Below are 17,996 nucleotides of genomic sequence, written 5' to 3'. Positions count from 1 at the left end.
GTGGGCCTTATTTAAAACCAGGCCTAGAGAAAGTTTTCATATACTGTTTTAATTCATAGCAATTGGGCTTGGTCCACAGTAGTTCTGAAAGGGAAAGTATGAGTAGCAGTGTGGTCTTACGAAGAGGACACGACACACTGGACTTGGGGCCAGGACTCTAGCCAGCTTGTTTTAGACAGTTAGCCAGACTACTGAAAATCCAATGCTTGGTGTGTCCAAGGACTGCCCAAAAGAGTCCATAACCTGTGTACAGAAGATATGCGAGTAAGCATGGGCAGGTGGATAGGTATGTACCTTGAGGCAGGCAGCTTAGTTTCTAAACTTTGACCGGCAATGCTGACCACCTGGAGTGATGACAAGTATATTAAAGAAATCAAAATGGTCCGTCAAAGGGATTTGGGTCCCACATCGGTTTGATGTGCAGGAGCAGACCAAACGACCAGGTCCAACCCTCACCTCAAATGGGGTTTTGAAAAGCACAGGAGTCAAGGGCCTTTGCTCAATTCCTGTGTCTCCTTTTCACCTTTTTCAAAAGTAATGAGGTAGCGAGGAGAGGGAAGGTAGACAAAGGTGCTTGTTTGAAATGAGATGGTCATATTGATAAAACAATAGCATAGTTCTTAAACGTGCATGATTTTCTACTCCGACAATCAACAACTGATTTAAAAGGGGTTGGGGCAGATAAAAGCTTATTTTGTGGGATACACTGGAACCACTACACCACATCAGTTTCCCAGGTCACAGAGAACAGACTTGAGAAAACCCTAAGGAAATGCAATTGAGATTCTCCCATGGCAACAAAAGTCTTGAACCAAAGAATGCAGACGTGCCAGGCCCTTTGTCAACTTCAAAACAGGAAATTACCTCAGAGTACCTTTGATTGTCAGGTTATACTATGGAGGGAAACCAGACTGTGGCATACCAGCACAGGCCACAAGTAGTCATGGGCACATTTTAGAGCAAAGGTATTCAACTCTTATCTTAGAGGTCCGGAGCCTGCTGGTTCTGTTCTACCTGATAATTACACACACCTGGTGTCCCAGATCTAAGTCAGTCCCGTAATTAGAAGGGAACAGTGGAGAAAAAAAGCAGTGGAACAAGATATGGAGGTCCAGATGTGAGTTTGAAAGTTATAGAGTATTAGTTCAAATGGGACACATGAACAGGTTGAGAATGGTTGACATTTCATTTATTGTATAAAATAAATCTACAAAAGTATAACTGCATTAAAGTCGTATGCACATTTATACATAAAAATCAGATATTTCAGACCAATTAATACATATTGCATAGAACAAGGCACAGATTGAAGGTCAGTGTTAAAATACAGCCATTCTTGAAAACAGGTCAACTTAAAAACAAAATCGGCGAGATTACTGGAAATGACGACATTTGCTTCCATTTAAAAAAAGAAAGAATAATAAACAATAATGCAAAGAACAGTAAGCAGCATAACATTTTTTTGCCACTGACTGACGAGAAATGCTTTGTTTTAAAGGCTTTGGATTACTAAAGTCATCACTGAGAGTTGTTGGCTAACTGCTTCCCGACTGATCGATTGCCAAACACCAGACACATAGCCCACCACACTGACTACCGGCGTTCACTTCCCTGAAAAACAAAACGAGGGTCAAATATATTACACAGCATTTCTTCACACATTACTAGCAGAATTTGACTGCATGTTCTGTACAACCCAAATGTTAGTGTCATTTTTGAATAAATATGTGGTACACCAGAAATTAATAAATAACTTCATAATCACTTAGTACAGATTATTTTCAACATTTCTTGATGTATGCAATTGTGTTTGAACTGTGAACTAAAGACCTTGCAAGGTTACCCTTGTATATTTCACTTGATATCCTTTTGAGTCAGATCAGTTGAGCAAATTCAAAAACATGCCATAAAGGAAACGTAGTCCATCTACAAATAGAGAGTTGAAAGCTCATACACAGCAGTATGATAAATTCAACTAACAAATTATGAATAATACATTAAAATATAGAAGGAAAAAAAGAAACTTGAATGAGGCCTATGAAAAAGGTCAACATTGATAAGCTGTCCACATACAAAATATTGTTAAAATAAGTACCCTCAATTTGGACGCTTCGGTGAATACCCATGGTGCTGTGTGCAAAAGATGTATATCTTTGCATTTGGAGAAGAGAAAAAAAAAAAAAATAGTACAGACAAAGGCACTCAAATTGCAATCAAATAAATGCATTCCATACAGTATATTCAACATTTTGTTTCCATTTTGGAAAGGCGAGCACAATGCATGCACAGTGTAGTTAAAACGTCTCTGGTAAAGTCTTACAATTTCCGGACATAGGAAAAAAAAAACAAGAATTAACATTTTGCCACCTACGGCACTTTTTAATCGAGTTTGTCGTGTTCCTTAGGGCACACCGTAGCAAAACGGAAAATGTAAATGAGCATTTCTTATTGGACAAGCAACTTGCCGTTTCATTCAGTTCTTCCTTTTTGTGCCTATTGAACACGATCCCGATGTCAGTCAAGACCCCACCAGGACTTCCATAATGTGGTCGAGCTCAGCCAGGTCCATTTTGAAGGGCTGGTTTTGTGCCAGAGGGGGAGAGCCCACCCCTCCCCCGCTGTAACTCGACAGAGTCTTGACCAGGTCGTCCGCAGTGACCATGGGGGTCGTTTTGGACACCCCCAAGTTCGGCGGTATTGAAGAGGCACCGCAGGGGAGGTTAAAGTCATACATGGAGGTGTCGATGTCCGTGAATAGAATGTCATCCAGGGCAAAGTCAGTGAGGAAGCCCCCGGAGGAGGGCGATATGTCTGCGTGGGCGCTGGGAGGGTCTGTTTTTGCAGCCTGGCTTTCGTCCAGCAAGAGCGACTCCTTGTCCTTCGGGCTGTATGTCCTCCCTTCCTCTTTCATGTCTATCCCTGCTGGTAGAGAGAGTGGGGGCTGGGGTGAAGGTGGAGGAGACAAAGGTAGGGAGGAGGTAGTAGAGGTTGTCACTGCAATGGGGCACAGCTCCTCGATCTCCTCCAAAGCTGAGGAGAAGCTGTCCTTGGCAGGAGGCGGGGGGGGCTCTGACGGTCTCAGCGAGACAGGGTGGTGACCCAGGGGGTGGGGTGAGGACGGCGGGAAGGCAAAGAACAGTGGCGGGTCATCATCCAGGAGCGAGGCCGGGGTCAAACCAGAGTCCAGCGACGACAGTGGCGAGAGGGGCGGGGAGAGGACGCCGCCGAACGCAGATGTCGGAGCTTCGTGGTAGCCCTCATCCTCGGTGATGTTCGGCGCCGGCGGTGGGACGGCAAAGAAGTGTGCGCGCAGCCCCGCACCGCCTTCCTCTTTGAACTCGTGGTGGATGCGGCGGATGACGTTGTTGATGAGCACGCGGCGCTGCAGGGCTGGCTCAGTGGCGGGCGTCCGCGGCGGCCCATACAGCTTCATCAAGGAGATGTTTAGCACCGTCTGGCGCTGCAGCGTGTAGTTAACCCTCGAGTGGCTGCCCGCTGCTCCGGCCGCTGATGTGAGGAGCGCCTTGCCCTCCTCCAGGCCGTCCTCATCCAGTTTGCGCTTCACACCGTTACCCAACATATATCTGTGGGAGAGACCAGAAACAAGGTGTGTCAGGAGAAAAATATATATAGTTGCTTTTACATCATATGTGAAAGAGTGAGTAGTAGTCAGTGAGGCACAGCTATGTGAAAGAATTACTGCATCAAAAAGAAGTGAGATAGATGTCAGTTACACTTGTACGTGATATGAGTGTTTAAAATTAACAAACATCTGTGAGAGGAAAATCCCTCATTCATAGTTTTATCAGCAATATAACAAGTGGAAAACACCCACTTCTCACTCAAACTACAACACAAGCTTCCTGGAAGCAGAGGGGCTTCCTTGCAAACAGTGACAAGAAATTAAATGAGCAAGCAGCGAACACACGCTCAGCGTCAGTGTATAAGGGGGGTGGTTGGTGTCAGCTGACCAACTAGCATGTGAGGCCATGTCAGCTGACTAGGTGGGTGGCAGCAAGCTCTGACAAAGTGGAATAGTCACAAATGGCACCCCATTCCTTTTATAGTGCACTACTTTTGACCAGCTCTATGGGCCCTAGTCAAAAGTACTACACTGAATAGGGTGCCATTTGGGACACAAGCAAGTTCCCAACTGAACCACCTGACTCAATCAGAATACGGTGCTAACAGACGTGTCAGCACAGGAAACTGACTTCCTGCCCGGACACAGCATAGAAAACAGGCAGAAATGGACCTGCTGTTTTATCGATTTACGCTTAAAATGGTCACATTTGGGCTCTAAAAAAATATATATATATTTAAGCGTAAATCGATAAAACAGCAGGTCCATTTCTGCCTGTTTTCTATGCTGTGTCCGGGCAGGAAGTCAGTTTCACACACATACACACATATACTTTTGAAGTTTAAATGTATTTGGCTAAGGTGTATGTAAACTCAGTTTCACAATTCCTGACATTTAATCCTAGAAAAAAAATCCCTATGTTAAAATAAAGTGGTGATCTTAACTGATTTAAGAATGTGAAATGTCAGAATAATAGTAGAGAGAATGATTTATTTAAGCTTTTAATTATTTCATCACATTCCCAGTGGGTCAGAAGTTAACATACACTCAATTAGTATTTGGCAGCATTGCCTTTAAACGTTTTGGGAAGCCTTCGCAATCTTCCCACAATAAGTCCGTGAATTTTGGCCCATTCCTCCTGACAGAGCTGGTGTAACAGTCAGGTTTGTAGGCCTCCTTGCTCACACACAATTTTTCAGTTCTGCCCACAAATTTACAATAGGATTGAGGTCAGGGCTTTGTGATGGCCACTCCAATACCTTGACTTTGTTGTCCTTAAGCTATTTTGCCACAACTTTGGAAGTATGCTTGGGGTCATAGTCCATTTGGAAGACCCATTTGCAACCAAGCTTTAACTTTAACTTCCTGACTGAGGTCTTAAGATGTTGCTTCAATATATCCACATAATTTCCCTTCCTCATGATGCCATCTGTTTTGTGAAGTGCACCAGTCCCTCCTGCAGCAAAGCACCCCCACAACATGATGCTACCACCCCAGTGCTTCACGGTTGAGATGGTGTTCTTCGGCTTGCAAGCCTCCCCCTTTTTCCTCCAAACATAACAATGGTCATTATGGCCAAACAGTTCTATTTTTGTTTCATCATACCTGAGGACATTTCTCCAAAAAGTATGATCTTTGTCCCCTTGTGCAGTTGCACAAGGGGTCTTGGCTGATTTCTTTTAACTTTCCCATGATGTCAAGTAAAGAGGCAATGAGTTTGAAGGTAGGCCTTTAACAAGATATTTGTGGAGTGGTTGAAAAACTAGTTATAATGACTCCAACCTAAGTGTATGTAAACTTATGACTTCAACTGTATACACACACAGATTATCTTGGCAAAGGAGAAATGGTCAAGGATATTTTATTTCCGCTCATGAAACATGGGACCAAGACTTTTTACATGTTGAGTTTTTATATTTTTGTTCAGTATGCATGTATGTAAGATAGATATATCTCTTACATACATACTGAACAAAAATATAAAAACTCAACATGTAAAAAGTCTTGGTCCCATGTTTCATGAGCGGAAATAAAATGTCTGAAATTTTCCATATGCAAAAAAGAAAGTTTCTCTCTCAAATGTTGTCATCCCTGTTAGTGACCATTTCTCCTTTGCCAAGATAATCAGTACGTCCAACTGGCTTCATAACCATGTGTAACCACACCAGCCCAGGACCTCCACATCCGGCTTAGTCACCTGATTGATTGTCATTTAAAAAAAAATACATTTACAGACACACAGCGCAACATAACCGGGCCCCCTGTCCTACCTATTGCAAACTAGGTAGGAAAGGAGTAAAATGTATAGATAATTATCATTGAGGTGTAGTTTCTGTCCTCATATCAATTCCAACTCATTCACTCACCTCCTCATATCAATTCCAACTCATTCACTCACCTCCCTTATGTATTGTCAGCTTGCCTTTCTGAGATGAGAAACAGATAGAGGTCAGAAAACAAAGAGGGAAAGATAGTATCATACACACTAGGCCAGGGGTTCCCAAACTTTTTTTGGGCCATGACCCCATTTTGATATCTGAACTTTTTCAGGACCCCAACCATGGGAATTGTTTGTTGATGTAATTCATATCCAATGTTTACTTTTTTATTTGGGGCTATGGCAGTCAATTGATAATTTGTCTGACATAATGAATCTTCTCACCACCACCTCATCTCTGCTGTCACAGCCAACCTGGACCGACATTTGATTTATTCCAGACGAGAGCACCGATGGTGCTTTCAAGACAACTGGGAACTCTTAGAAATATGGAGGCAAAAAAAATTTTTTAACTTTTTTTTTTTTTTTTTTACCCCTTTTTCTCCCCAATTTCGTGGAATCCAATTGTTGTAGTAGCTACTAACTTGTCTCATCGCCACAACTGCCGTACGGGCTCGGGAGAGACGAAGGTTGAAAGTCATGCGTCCTCCGATACACAACCCAACCAGCCGCACTGCTTCTTAACACAGCGCACATCCAACCCGGAAGCCAGCCGCACCAATGTGCCAGAGGAAACACTGTACCTGGCAACCTTGGTTAGCGCGCACTGCGCCCATCCCGCCACAGGAGTCGCTGGTGCGCGATGAGACAAGGACATCCCTACCCCGGACGACGCTAGGCCAATTGTGCGTCGCCCCACGGACCTCCCGGTCGTGGCCGGTTACGACAGAGTCTGGGCGCGAACCCAGAGTCTCTGATGCAGTACAGCGCCCTTAACCACTGCGCCACCCGGGAGGCCTGATGGAGGCAAAATCATGACGTCAGTGATCTTCAGGTCAGACAGTCGGAGCTATAGAAAGAGGCCCGAGTTCCCGAGCTGGTATTCTGAGACGGATGACCATTCAAATACATTTCACCCACATTTTTTTGGTTCCCCCCCTCGCTCTCCAATAATAATAGTTCTCTCTGGATCCACTGATCTGTAGAATGTTTTTGTATTTCCCCTGCATGCTTGTGTTCAGTTTCCCAAATATGTCTGTTACAAAGGCAATGAGACACTTTTTCCATTACACAGGAAGTCAATCAAGCCGGTTGTCTTTTACAGCCATTGTGAATGACAACAGCTCCTCACTCAATGCAAAAAAAAAAAAATTCTTTCCAACACCCCCCCCCCCCCCAATAGCCCCAAGCCTCAATGTGAAATAGAACATTGTCATGCTCTGATCTCTTACCTCCACAGTTTTGTGAACAGGTGTGTGCGCAGTGAATGTGGTTTGATGTACTTTACAATCAGCTCTTTTACCGCCAGTTGCTCTCGACGTGTCACAATGCGTCCATATGGCAGAGGCGCCCCCATCTGGCGCCCCCATCTGTGCAAAAGCCCATCATTCAATACCATGGAACCTGTTTTACGTCAATATAGCCACGCAGCACACTTAACACGCCCTGTGACGTTTCATGCTCGTGAATCATGAGACAGAACAATATGTCCTTATGAATGACATCCACCACATGTATAGCGAACAAAAAAGTCAATGCATAATCATCTCAGCCCTCACACACGGTTTTCACCATATCAATTGCGGCCGGTCTGCAGTAGTGTGCGGTTTCATAGCGTAGTGGGCAACGACTAAGTGCGGCACTCTCTGGTTTAATTTTATCTTCCATTTAGATTTTTAAAAGGTAAACTACATTACAATGATTGAGATAAAGACAACATATATATATTTTTTTCTTTTCAGGATTTGGGAAATTCTCCCACGGCCCCATTTTCGTATCAGGGACTCCTAGTTTGGGAACTGCCGCACTAGAATGCCTCCCAAACTGTCACCTAAGATGGAGCACAGAGCACACCTCTCCTGCAGTGCATTGTCTCACTGGTACGTGTAACTCTACCCCGCTACATAAAATACTGCACACAGCCTGCGAGAGACTCGCCCCTTTCAGTCCGTTGTGTAACGTGTGCTACCTTTATGAAAGCCAGAGGAAAAGAGATTCCCTATCCCATTTCCAAACCATGTTCTTGTAGAGAACATTGCTGTGTGAGAGAGTGAGTGAGTGACTGAGTGAGAAAGAGAGAGGGTTTGAGTGTGTCAGCTTTGCTTAGAGCCACACACGCCAACTTGGACTCTGAACACTGAGCACACCAACCCCCCCCTCCCCGGGGCCCACACACGGAGGGAAGTGCATGCGCGGCTGGGGATAGCTCCACACTCGCCTGTTACCATGACAAATACAGTCAGCTGGGAATCCAGGGAGAGAGAGGGAGGAGGAATGGATGAGGTAGGGAGGAGGGACAAGCAAAGGAGGAAAGAAAGAACTAAAATGTTTCTTCACTCAGGCTGCCATCACTATTGCAGCTAGTGCTGCTGCTTGGATATGGAAGTGGAGGTAAGAGAGCAACTTGGAGTGCATCCAAAATGGCCCCTTATTCACTAATGCACTACTTTGATGTAACTGGGCTACATTTTGTAGTAGTTCCCTCACTGCAAATATTATGCCTCCCCCACTCTGTAAAATGATTCATCAGCCCCGTATTCTACCCCTGCTCCGTTCACTTATTCCTTTCACACGTGGGGCCCTTTGACGCTGCCATCTGCTGACACTGTCTGAAGTCAGTTGAGAGATGCAGAGAGAGGGCGAGAGACAGAATAGAGAAGACTGACAGGGGATTTCGGCTGACCGGGAAAAACAGGGGTGACAGAAAGACAGAGGAAAGGAAGGTGAAAAGGAGAGTTGAGAAAGGAAAAAAAAAGAGCAGCAATATAGAAATAGGAACACACCTTCCGTTGACAAAAACAACACAGAAGTGTCTGATTACAACAGCATTCCAGGCACACAGAAGGCTTTCTTTCACTTCATACTCGCAGCAGGCTTACAGCGATGGCACTCAGATTACACTCAGATTGGGACGAGGCAATGTCCACCCCTCGAGCACATGACCACTTCAAACTCATGTCCCAACATGAACTTCTTGGTTCTCCCAAGAGCTCTGTTCTGATATACCAGGGTCATATTCATTAGTGCACACCGTAGCACAACGTGCTTTAACTGGAGATTTTTTTTTTTTACTAAAACAGGAGTTCCTTATTGGACAAGTTCAAGCAGTCCCTCCCTGTTTGCTTCCTAGTGAATACGACCCAGAATCCGTCCACATGTTATTGATAATTATTTATTAATGTTATTTTAGTGTGTACTTCCATGAAGTGCCAGGGATTTGTAGAGCCCCATCTGGGACAAGGTCAAAATGTCATTGGATTATATATTTTTTTAGGGTGGTAGCAGGCAGCTGCATGCCTTTCATACTCAGCAGGCATCGTCATCTTGAGGGTGGTCTCGGTTGCACACCGATTTCTAATACAAACTCTGCTGTGCACACTTGTGCAGGATCTGGAATTGCTCTTCCAGCCTCTCTCTCAATGGCACACAGTGCAGCCTGCACCGGAGATTGCAACCCTCATTCATCAACAATCATTCTATTTCCCACACTACTTCTTTAAAGTTCTGTCAGACTTCCAAGTCCTTCAAGATTGCAGTAAAAGCTAAACATTCATATTTGGAATGCAAGCATTTTCGGCCTCAATTTTGCCCAAAAGGATCCTGGAAGAAGATAATTTTATGCCAGGTTGAAAGACAAGGTTCACTGTTGGGCTCTGGTCATGCAAGAAACCACACTCAGAAGCTAGGCTGGCCTGGCATTAGGATTGTTTGCCTAGGTTTCTCCAGCAGGCAAGTGGATGCTTGTAGCACTGATTTACTGAGCTTGTTTGGAAGAGACTCCAACTGCGTCTGAAACGGCACCCTATATAGTGCACTACTTTAGACTAGGGCCTTGGTCAAAATAATCTGACTATACAGGGATAGGGTGCCATTTTGGAAGGACCTAAGCTTGTTTGGAAGAGACGCAGAGTTACGGAGAGTTATTTTGATTGATCACCAAGAGGGAGATTTCAGAGCCAATTTGCTGAAATATTTAGGTGAACTTCAGCCCTCCTGCTCACATAGTAGAAGAAAAAGGAAAAAGAGGAATGGAATAGTGTTTACTGGAAACCAGAGCAGACAGAGTCAAGGAAGCAAAGGTGGACTTTAGTCACGGAGATAGAATGCTGAGTCTAGTAATAGTGTGGACTGTGTGCCTACTGCAAATCTGTGCAGATTCCTTGTGTTTGATCATTGCATGTTGGTAACCCTTTGGGGGATTTCTTTACTATTCTTTTTCATATTTAATTATAATGCCTCACTCCAATTATTTTGTGTTTTTATGGGCAATTCATGCACATGTTAATTTTTTAAAATCATTATTAAATCAAATTAAGGAAATGTTGCATTAGGCCTCAGAGTTGAACTAAGGCACAATCATTTCCAAATCATGCAACCGAACTCTACAAAAAAAAAAACATCCATATTTCCCTGTGCAAATATGAATGTCACTCTGCCCTGCAGTTGAAATGCAAATAACACTTTGCACTGTTAGGTTCCTACAAGGCAGCAGTCAGAACTAGCCTTTTTTACCACCCACATCTCTGAACCAGCACTAAACTATTCGGAAATCTTTACAACAGTAGTTAAAAGCTTTGGTAAAACAAAACCGGAGGGCTGTATCAGATTAATTCAGAGGCCCCATTCCCCCAGTGAAGTCTGTAAGTATGGCACTCATTAACTTTTAGCCTAAACAGTTTGAAAAGCCATGTATGCCTTCTATTTTCTAAACTACTAGTTTAGCTTCCAGGACCTATGGCTCATCATATTCCTATAAAAAGGTGACAATGAGTCACTCTAACAACTACAATGTGATGACCAAATCTATAGCCGATGAGTCACAACAAAGCTATGGGCAAGTCTCAAATGTAGAAAATATGCAACATTACATAACGCTCCTGTACTTACAAAGTAGCAATTGTACTGGGACCCACATGAACCGCAACGTTTTCAGTGAACAAAGCTATATTGGTGTGAAGTTCCTCCTCCCACTCCCCCAACGACTTACATGCCACCAAAAAGTGGTTCTGTAGCCAAGGCCCTATGATCACTGTTGGTATGACATGGCTCTAGCATTTGAAACGAAACTAAGTCACGCGTGGGTGTCACTTGCTCTTTCAAAATGTCAGAAAAACATTATTCAGACATTCCCACTACTGGGGCACTAAGACTGCGGGAAATGGTATGGATGACTAGCCTACTAACAACGATTGTGTTTATTGATGCATCTTATAAATTGAATGGTTTGGGGTTCTCTGTAATGCCAAAACGCATGTTTGATCAATTCACTGTATGAGCTGTCACTGACGTATTACTGTAGCTGTCACAACAGCTGCCCTTGACCTCCAAAGGCATACGCCACAGATAGCCTATGGCTGTGATGGGGGCGCCATAGCCTACTCACCGCCACCTGCCACAAAGTACTCAGTCGGCTCTTCACTGAACTGGAGACTTTAAAACAATATTACGTTCTGGTTTCATATATTAGGGCCTCCTTCCACATGCAACATAAGACAAGTAGCTAAATGTAACAAAAAAAAGCCACTCAGACAGAGGTGCTTTCTCCCTCTCGACTCAAGACACAGCAACAAAATGCGACAAAATGCTTTTTTTAAGAGAATGGCAAACAGGTCAATAACGGCTAATAATTCATTTATACGTAAATTAACGCGTAATTATTCCATGTTGAAGCGTGTTTAAATAATCCTAACATTGGTGAAAGCAACGCAGTCATAAACTTACCACATGTAGTTCCAGCAAGGGTTTCAAATCCTGCATCGGGGTCAAATTGACGCCAAGAACATAGGCTCTACAACGAGGAACACCAGACATCGAACTCTTCGCCGTCTATACTTTCATTTCCCCGCCGCGGTTCTCCAAAATAGCCGTGGAGCTCTGCACAATGGCGAGCTGTCGAGGAGACCGTTGAGTAGTCACAGACAACTACCGTTCACTGAACAGCAGGACAAGCACTGTCGGAGCTATTTTTTTTATCTGCAGATAGACCTACAACTACACTAGCTAGGAATGACGTAAAGTGAAATTACGCTCTGAACTGACAGTGTTGACTGGTACGGTGGCACACGCCTCGCCCCCATGTAGCTTGGGAAGCCACTAGTGGGCGCTATGGATCTCAACTATCGTCCTGGCTTAATGTGCCCAACCGGTAATACACTAGTGTCCCCCGGCGAACGGCTTGTATTTAAAACATTCGCTATTCAGGCTGCAAAGGCTTCGATTTCCTTTGTAACTCGATTTAATATCAAGGAATAAAAAACGGGAGAAATATGCGTACTTTCTTTTTTTGGAAACACCATTTCCCACCACCATGCTAAAAGTGACTAAATGTTAGTCTCAGATGTAGCGTATCACGCTCAGCCAATCAGGTTGAAGCAGTCTGTTTTTTCCACCCCTAACATAGCAGCGTAAAAGAAACAAGGATAGTCGTGCTAAAAGTCGTAATAAAAGTCGTGTTTACTGAACATAGTTTTAAATTACCTATTGGATTTGTTGGCATGAACTCGTTTACAGAACATTATTCCGTTTATGAAGTGAAATTATAAAGTTACAATTTGATTGAGTAGAATGTATTTTTATACCCAGATGCAATATGCAATTAACGTAATTATAGTTTTGTTTACAGGTTCATTAAATTATATGTTCATAAACGTGTGCAATCTGAAAAGTGTAATTAATAATGAAAAAGATAAAACCAATCGGATCCGAATGCTCTTACTAATCGCCCTATTTCTCTCTCTATGCCCGAGGACACCCTGGCCTGATGATTCCTCCTGGCTTTGCCTGTCTCAAGCCCACCGGGTCGTGCTGCTGACTACCTGGCGTGCCCTAGACTGATCCCTGACTACTATGACACTTACCACCACACCCACATACCTAACTTGCTAACTTAATTGCATCGGTGGTAAAAACATATGTATTCTACTCTAAATCTCGTTTTAACTTTATAATTTCACTTCACAAATGTTTAACATTTTGCATTAAAACTGTGAACAATGTTCTGTAAAAGAGTTCATGCAAAGAAATCAAATACATGTCATTTAAAACTGGATGTTCAGTGGGTACAACTTTTATTTCGAAACTATCAGACCAGGGCTGCAGTCCAAACACTATATTTTGACCCCCTCAGCCATCTCGGTAGCCACTTTCCCATGGGGAATCCACTACGAAACCGGATGCAGGTCCAATTCACTAACGACGTTGCCCACTCGGCCATCGATTTAGCTCGACGTAGAAAGTGAAGAACTTTGATCACTTGTGGGGTTGATATGAACCACAATTCAACGCAAACACGATTGCATTTTCGGCATGTCAGACAAAATTATTAAATTAGCTTGCTAAAAAATATATATATAGATGGCACTGATTTTAGCGTTGGCAAATTGGCTTATTCTTGTAGTGAGGACCCATTAAAACTTAGCTAGCTCCATAAATATATTTTGGGGAATTCTGAAATTTATTGGAATAAATTACAAAACGCTAAAATTAGATTGCTAGGTACATTAGTTAGGTTAGGTGTGAGAAAACAGACTGCTGCAACCTGATAAGCTGAATGCGATATCCAGTGTTGCCAAAACTCCTCAGTAAGGAAAGTAGCTATTTGCTGTCCTAAAAGTCACTAAATTACGTCATCACATAATTTGCATAATTGGCCATGTGAATGTAATTGTGATGTTACGCTGTAGGAGAGAGGAATAACGTCTGGGAGAGACAAAAAGTGAGTGAAAAACACCCTTAATATGTTTAGAACTACAAATTAACTTTCTTCTATCGATTCTTGTTTTTTTTTAATGTCACAATTCCAACCCTCCTCCTTTATCCGGGTTTGGGACCAGCAAAAGTGACTCAAAAGAGACAACGGCAGAGTTACTTAGTTTTTTGTTTGTTTTTTTTTAGTTTATTTTTCTTAAATTGGTTTGGTTTTTAACCTTATGGTCCACTTAGGAGCCTACAACAAGTCACAGTAAAACATGAACATTTTTAACCATAACATAAAAAAAACAATGTATACAGTCTACATTAACAATCTAAATGGACCAAAAAGAGACAATAGAAAAAACTGTCAATGGCAATGTGAGAGTTATGGTAACTAGTCTGGCCCTAATTCAGGTTAATTGTTTAATTTTTTTATGTAAGCCGGGGCGGGATCAGCCAGCAGCAGCTTCCAGCATGCGCGGTTCATTTCCAGTCTGGTCTCGGAGGGGTGAACATCTCCTCCTCTGACTGCAGCTGGGAGGGACTGCTGCGCGAGGTCTGGGACGGGGCCCACGGCCGCTGCTCATTGAGAAGAGTAAGAACGATAGTGCTTTCACGTCCGTCTCCAATAACACCAGAAAGAGTCGCTTTTTTGAAAATGTGTCGCTAGAGCGGTCTCAATAAATCAAATCAAATGTATTTATATAGCCTTTCTTACATCAGCTGATATCTCAAAGTGCCGTACAGAAACCCAGCCTAAAACCCCAAACAGCAAGCAATGCAGGTGTAGAAGCACGGTGGCTAGGAAAAATCCCTAGAAAGGCCGAAACCTAGAGCGGAACCAGGCTATGAGGGGCGGACAGTCCACTTCTGGCTGTGCCGGGTGATTATAATACAACATGGCCAAGATGTTCAAATGTTCATAAATGACCAGTATGAGGATTCTGTGTTATGCACTATAGCCTGTTACACGATCATCTACTGCATCTTTATGTAATACATGTATCACTAGCCACTTTAACTATGCCACTTTGTTTACATACTCATCTCATATGTGTCACGTTCTGACCATCGTTCGTGTGTGTTTTCCTTGTTTTAGTCTTTCTTGGTCAGGACGTGAGCTGGGTGGGCATTCTATGTTGTGTGTCTGGTTTGTCCATTTCTATGTTAGGCCTGATATGGTTCTCAATCAGAGGCAGGTGTTAGTCATTGTCTCTGATTGGGAACCATATTTAGGTAGCCTGTTTTGTGTTGGGTTTTGTGGGTGATTGTTCCTGTCTTTGTGGCACCAGATAGGACTGTTTTGGTTTTTGCATGTTTCTTGTTTTGTAGATTGTAGTACTTTCATCTTTATTAAAGATGCACAAAACTAACCACGCTGCATTTTGGTCCGCCTCTCTTTCCCCACAAGAAAACCATTACTATATGTATATACTGTACTCGATACCATCTACTGTATCTTGCCTATGCTGCTCTGTACCATCACTCATTCATATATCCTTATGTACATATTCTTTATCCCCTTACACTTGTGTATAAGACAGTTTTGGAATTGTTAGTTAGATTACTTGTTGGTTATTACTGCATTGTCGGAACTAGAAGCACAAGCATTTCGCTACACTCGCATTAACATCTGCTAACCATGTGTATGTGACAAATAAAATGTGATTTATTTATATATGTGATTGAATATTACCTGCTGTTGGCTTGTGCGGATGTATGTGTTATGCAACATAGTTGACTTGAAACATTTAACAGTTTCAGGGCCATGGGCCTTTCTCATGATGGGAAAATACAGAATAACATGAAGACAGGAACTGTGCAATGAGTTGGGGGGGGGTACATTTAGAACATAGTGTTGCGAGAACAAACGGTCTTTCGTTAGATAACAGGAGCCAGGTGCGAGAACGGTATCGAGCATGAGTGCATAGATATTCTTCACAGCAACCGCTACATCTATCAACTGGAGCGCCCGAGGGCCGGGCCCAGCTCTGCGCCAACAATCAACGATAGGCTGGGTGAGTCTAAACCACGCCCAGTCGCTACTCTGACAGGCCGGCTCGGAAGCAGGAACTATTTCTGTCAGAGTATATTTATAATATCTTTGTCAAGAGCAAGTCAGTTCTCTGTTTTGCCCTGCGAGGTAGGATAGAGAGCCCGTATATAAGAAAATTGCATTTACCACTTATTGCTTGGCTAATAAAAAATACATATCATACAATCGGTGACTCATTGTCATATTTATCCTGATACCAGATTCGAATTGACGCAACCCTGACACCAGCATGGTCAAATAATAATAATCGCAGTTGTCGAGGGTGTAACAAGGTAGCACCTCAGGAGTAAATGTCAGTTGGCTTTTCATAGCCGATAATGGAGTATCTCTACCGCTCCTGCTGACTCTAGAGAGTTGAAAACCAGCAGGTCTGGGACAGGTAGCACGTCCGGTGAATAGGTCAGGTTTCCATAGCCGCAGGCAGAACAGTTGAAACTGGAGCAGCAGCACGGCCAGGTGGACTGGGGACAGTAAGGAGTCATCAAGGCAGGTAGTCCTGATGCATGGTCCTAGGGCTCAGGTCCTCAGAGAGAAAGAGAGAATTAGAGAGAGCATACTTAAATTCACACAGGACACCGGATAAGACAGGAGAAACACTCCAGATATGTTGGACTGATCCTAGCCCCCCGACACAAACTACTGCAGCATAAATACTGGAGGCTGAGACAGGAGGGGTCAGGAGACACTGTGGCCCCATCCGATGATACCCCAGGACAGGGCCAAACAGGCAGGATATAACCCAAACCAACTTTGCCAAAGCACAGCCCCCACACCACTCGAGGGATATCTTCAACCACCAACTTACCATCCTGAGACAAGGCCGTGTATAACCCACAAAGATCTCCGCCACGGCACAACCCAAGGGGGGGCGCCAACCCAGACAGGAAGACCACGAATACTCTATAAATATAGCGACAAAGTCGCTAAGTTAGCAACTCTGGCATTTAGCCACTCTTGCATGGTTGTGGAAAATTGTGTTTCATGAAGAAAATATGCACATTTTCAAAAATGTTCCTGCCTTCTAGCCATTAAATCGAGTTAAGGAGGAAATCGAAATCGAAGCCTTTGCAGCCAGAATGGTTTTTAGTACGAATTGGTCGCCAGGGGACACGAGTGTATCACCGGTGTGGAACATTAAGCCCAGTCTATAACGGAGATCCATAGCGCCAACTAGCATCTGCCCAGGCTACCCCATGCACAGACTAGACATACATAATAGCCTAAAATAAAACAAACATCTGTTGGATTTTGCTGCGCTAGTGTAAATATCCTAAGCTAGTGTATAGAACAAAACCCATTACGTGTGTAGGCTGCTTTCAGGCAGAATAATATGTAATTGAGAGAAATAGTCATAGCTTATTCTTGGGAGCATTTGTCAAGTTACTTGTCAAGTAGTTCTTCTGTAAGTGAGCAACCACAACTATGTAAGGCATCCAAGCTATTCAACGTTAGACATCTTGGTATTAGCCAGTGCAATATTGTAATGCATTTTTGTTTGCTGGGGAAATTAAATGTGTTGACAATGATCACTCGTACAATGTAGCTCTAACGTACATCACAAGGTGTATTACTTTTACATCAAAGTGTAATTTGTTCCATTATAATGCTTAGAAATCAAACCAACCTTTTCTGAAACTCTCAATTGGTTTTAGCCATCTGTCACTCTGGCAACAGCTTCTCAATTGATAACTGGAGACAAATTTCAACTCGTCAAACAGGTTAGAACTATGCTGCAGCAGAGAGCTTCAAAGACAAACGCATGGCCACATGTACAAAACACTTAGTCAGATAATAGAGCATAAGCAAACTGCAGAAATAATAATTTTTATCAAGGGATTTATCAAATGCTCATATGCCCAAATGGACGTGGGTCGTTATGCAGCTATGCGCACACCTGTGTATCTGTTTGTGTGCAGATGCTCATTTATGAAAGAATGATGTGAGCGCCATACTACTCCATTCTCTGGCATCTGTTCAATAATGTGGTGGTTATCCCCGAGTTAGGCAGAGCATGACATAATTGCAACCAGATGGCAAGAATAAAAACCGGAGGACTCTCCAACACAAGCAGCTGATTCCCTTTAAATTATTGCAGGAGCTGAAGATATGGCATTCCCATCTGTGACCAGTGGAACCCGTAATGAACTTTGGACTGGTTCAAAGTTACGTTTAACACCTCAGTATAAATCAGCACAAAAGCCAAGGTTAAAAGTTAAGGCCAGAAACAC

The 17,996-nt window shown here is 43.2% G+C and overlaps 1 protein-coding gene across 3 annotated transcripts; it reads right to left on the bottom strand.

Annotated features, from left to right (window-relative positions):
• Positions 1–1,172: 1,172 nt before the first annotated feature.
• On the bottom strand, positions 1,173–12,075 carry LOC135522267 (SERTA domain-containing protein 2-like). Of its 3 annotated transcripts, XR_010452667.1 has the most exons (4): positions 11,742–12,075; positions 7,253–7,390; positions 2,096–3,584; positions 1,173–1,611 (listed from the first exon to the last, which is right to left on the bottom strand). XR_010452667.1 is itself a non-coding variant. In XM_064948370.1 (3 exons), the coding sequence occupies exons 2-3, from the start codon at positions 7,375–7,377 to the stop codon at positions 2,519–2,521; spliced, it is 1,191 nt and encodes a 396-aa protein (XP_064804442.1). In that variant the 5' UTR covers positions 7,378–7,390; positions 11,742–12,075; the 3' UTR covers positions 1,173–2,518. The 3 variants fall into 3 exon arrangements, 2 of the variants coding, with proteins under 2 accessions (XP_064804442.1, XP_064804452.1); XM_064948370.1 differs by having other exon boundaries at positions 1,173–3,584; XM_064948380.1 differs by lacking the exon at positions 7,253–7,390 and having other exon boundaries at positions 1,173–3,584; positions 11,742–12,072.
• Positions 12,076–17,996: the final 5,921 nt, after the last annotated feature.

The sequence above is a fragment of the Oncorhynchus masou genome, chromosome 4 (genome assembly GCF_036934945.1).
Source record: "Oncorhynchus masou masou isolate Uvic2021 chromosome 4, UVic_Omas_1.1, whole genome shotgun sequence".
Classification (NCBI taxonomy): Eukaryota; Metazoa; Chordata; class Actinopteri; order Salmoniformes; family Salmonidae; genus Oncorhynchus; species Oncorhynchus masou.
The sequence above is the reverse complement of the archived record's forward strand: the minus strand, read 5'-3'. Positions and strand labels throughout refer to the sequence as shown.

Excerpts from the sequence above, each read along its gene's own strand:
- LOC135522267 (XM_064948370.1), bottom strand. The coding sequence starts at position 7,377 with ATGGGGGCGCCTCTGCCATATGGACGCATTGTGACACGTCGAGAGCAA. Across the intron at positions 3,585-7,252 it reads CTGTTCACAAAACTGTGGAG|ATATATGTTGGGTAACGGTG; the intron begins GTAAGAGATCAG and ends TCTCTCCCACAG.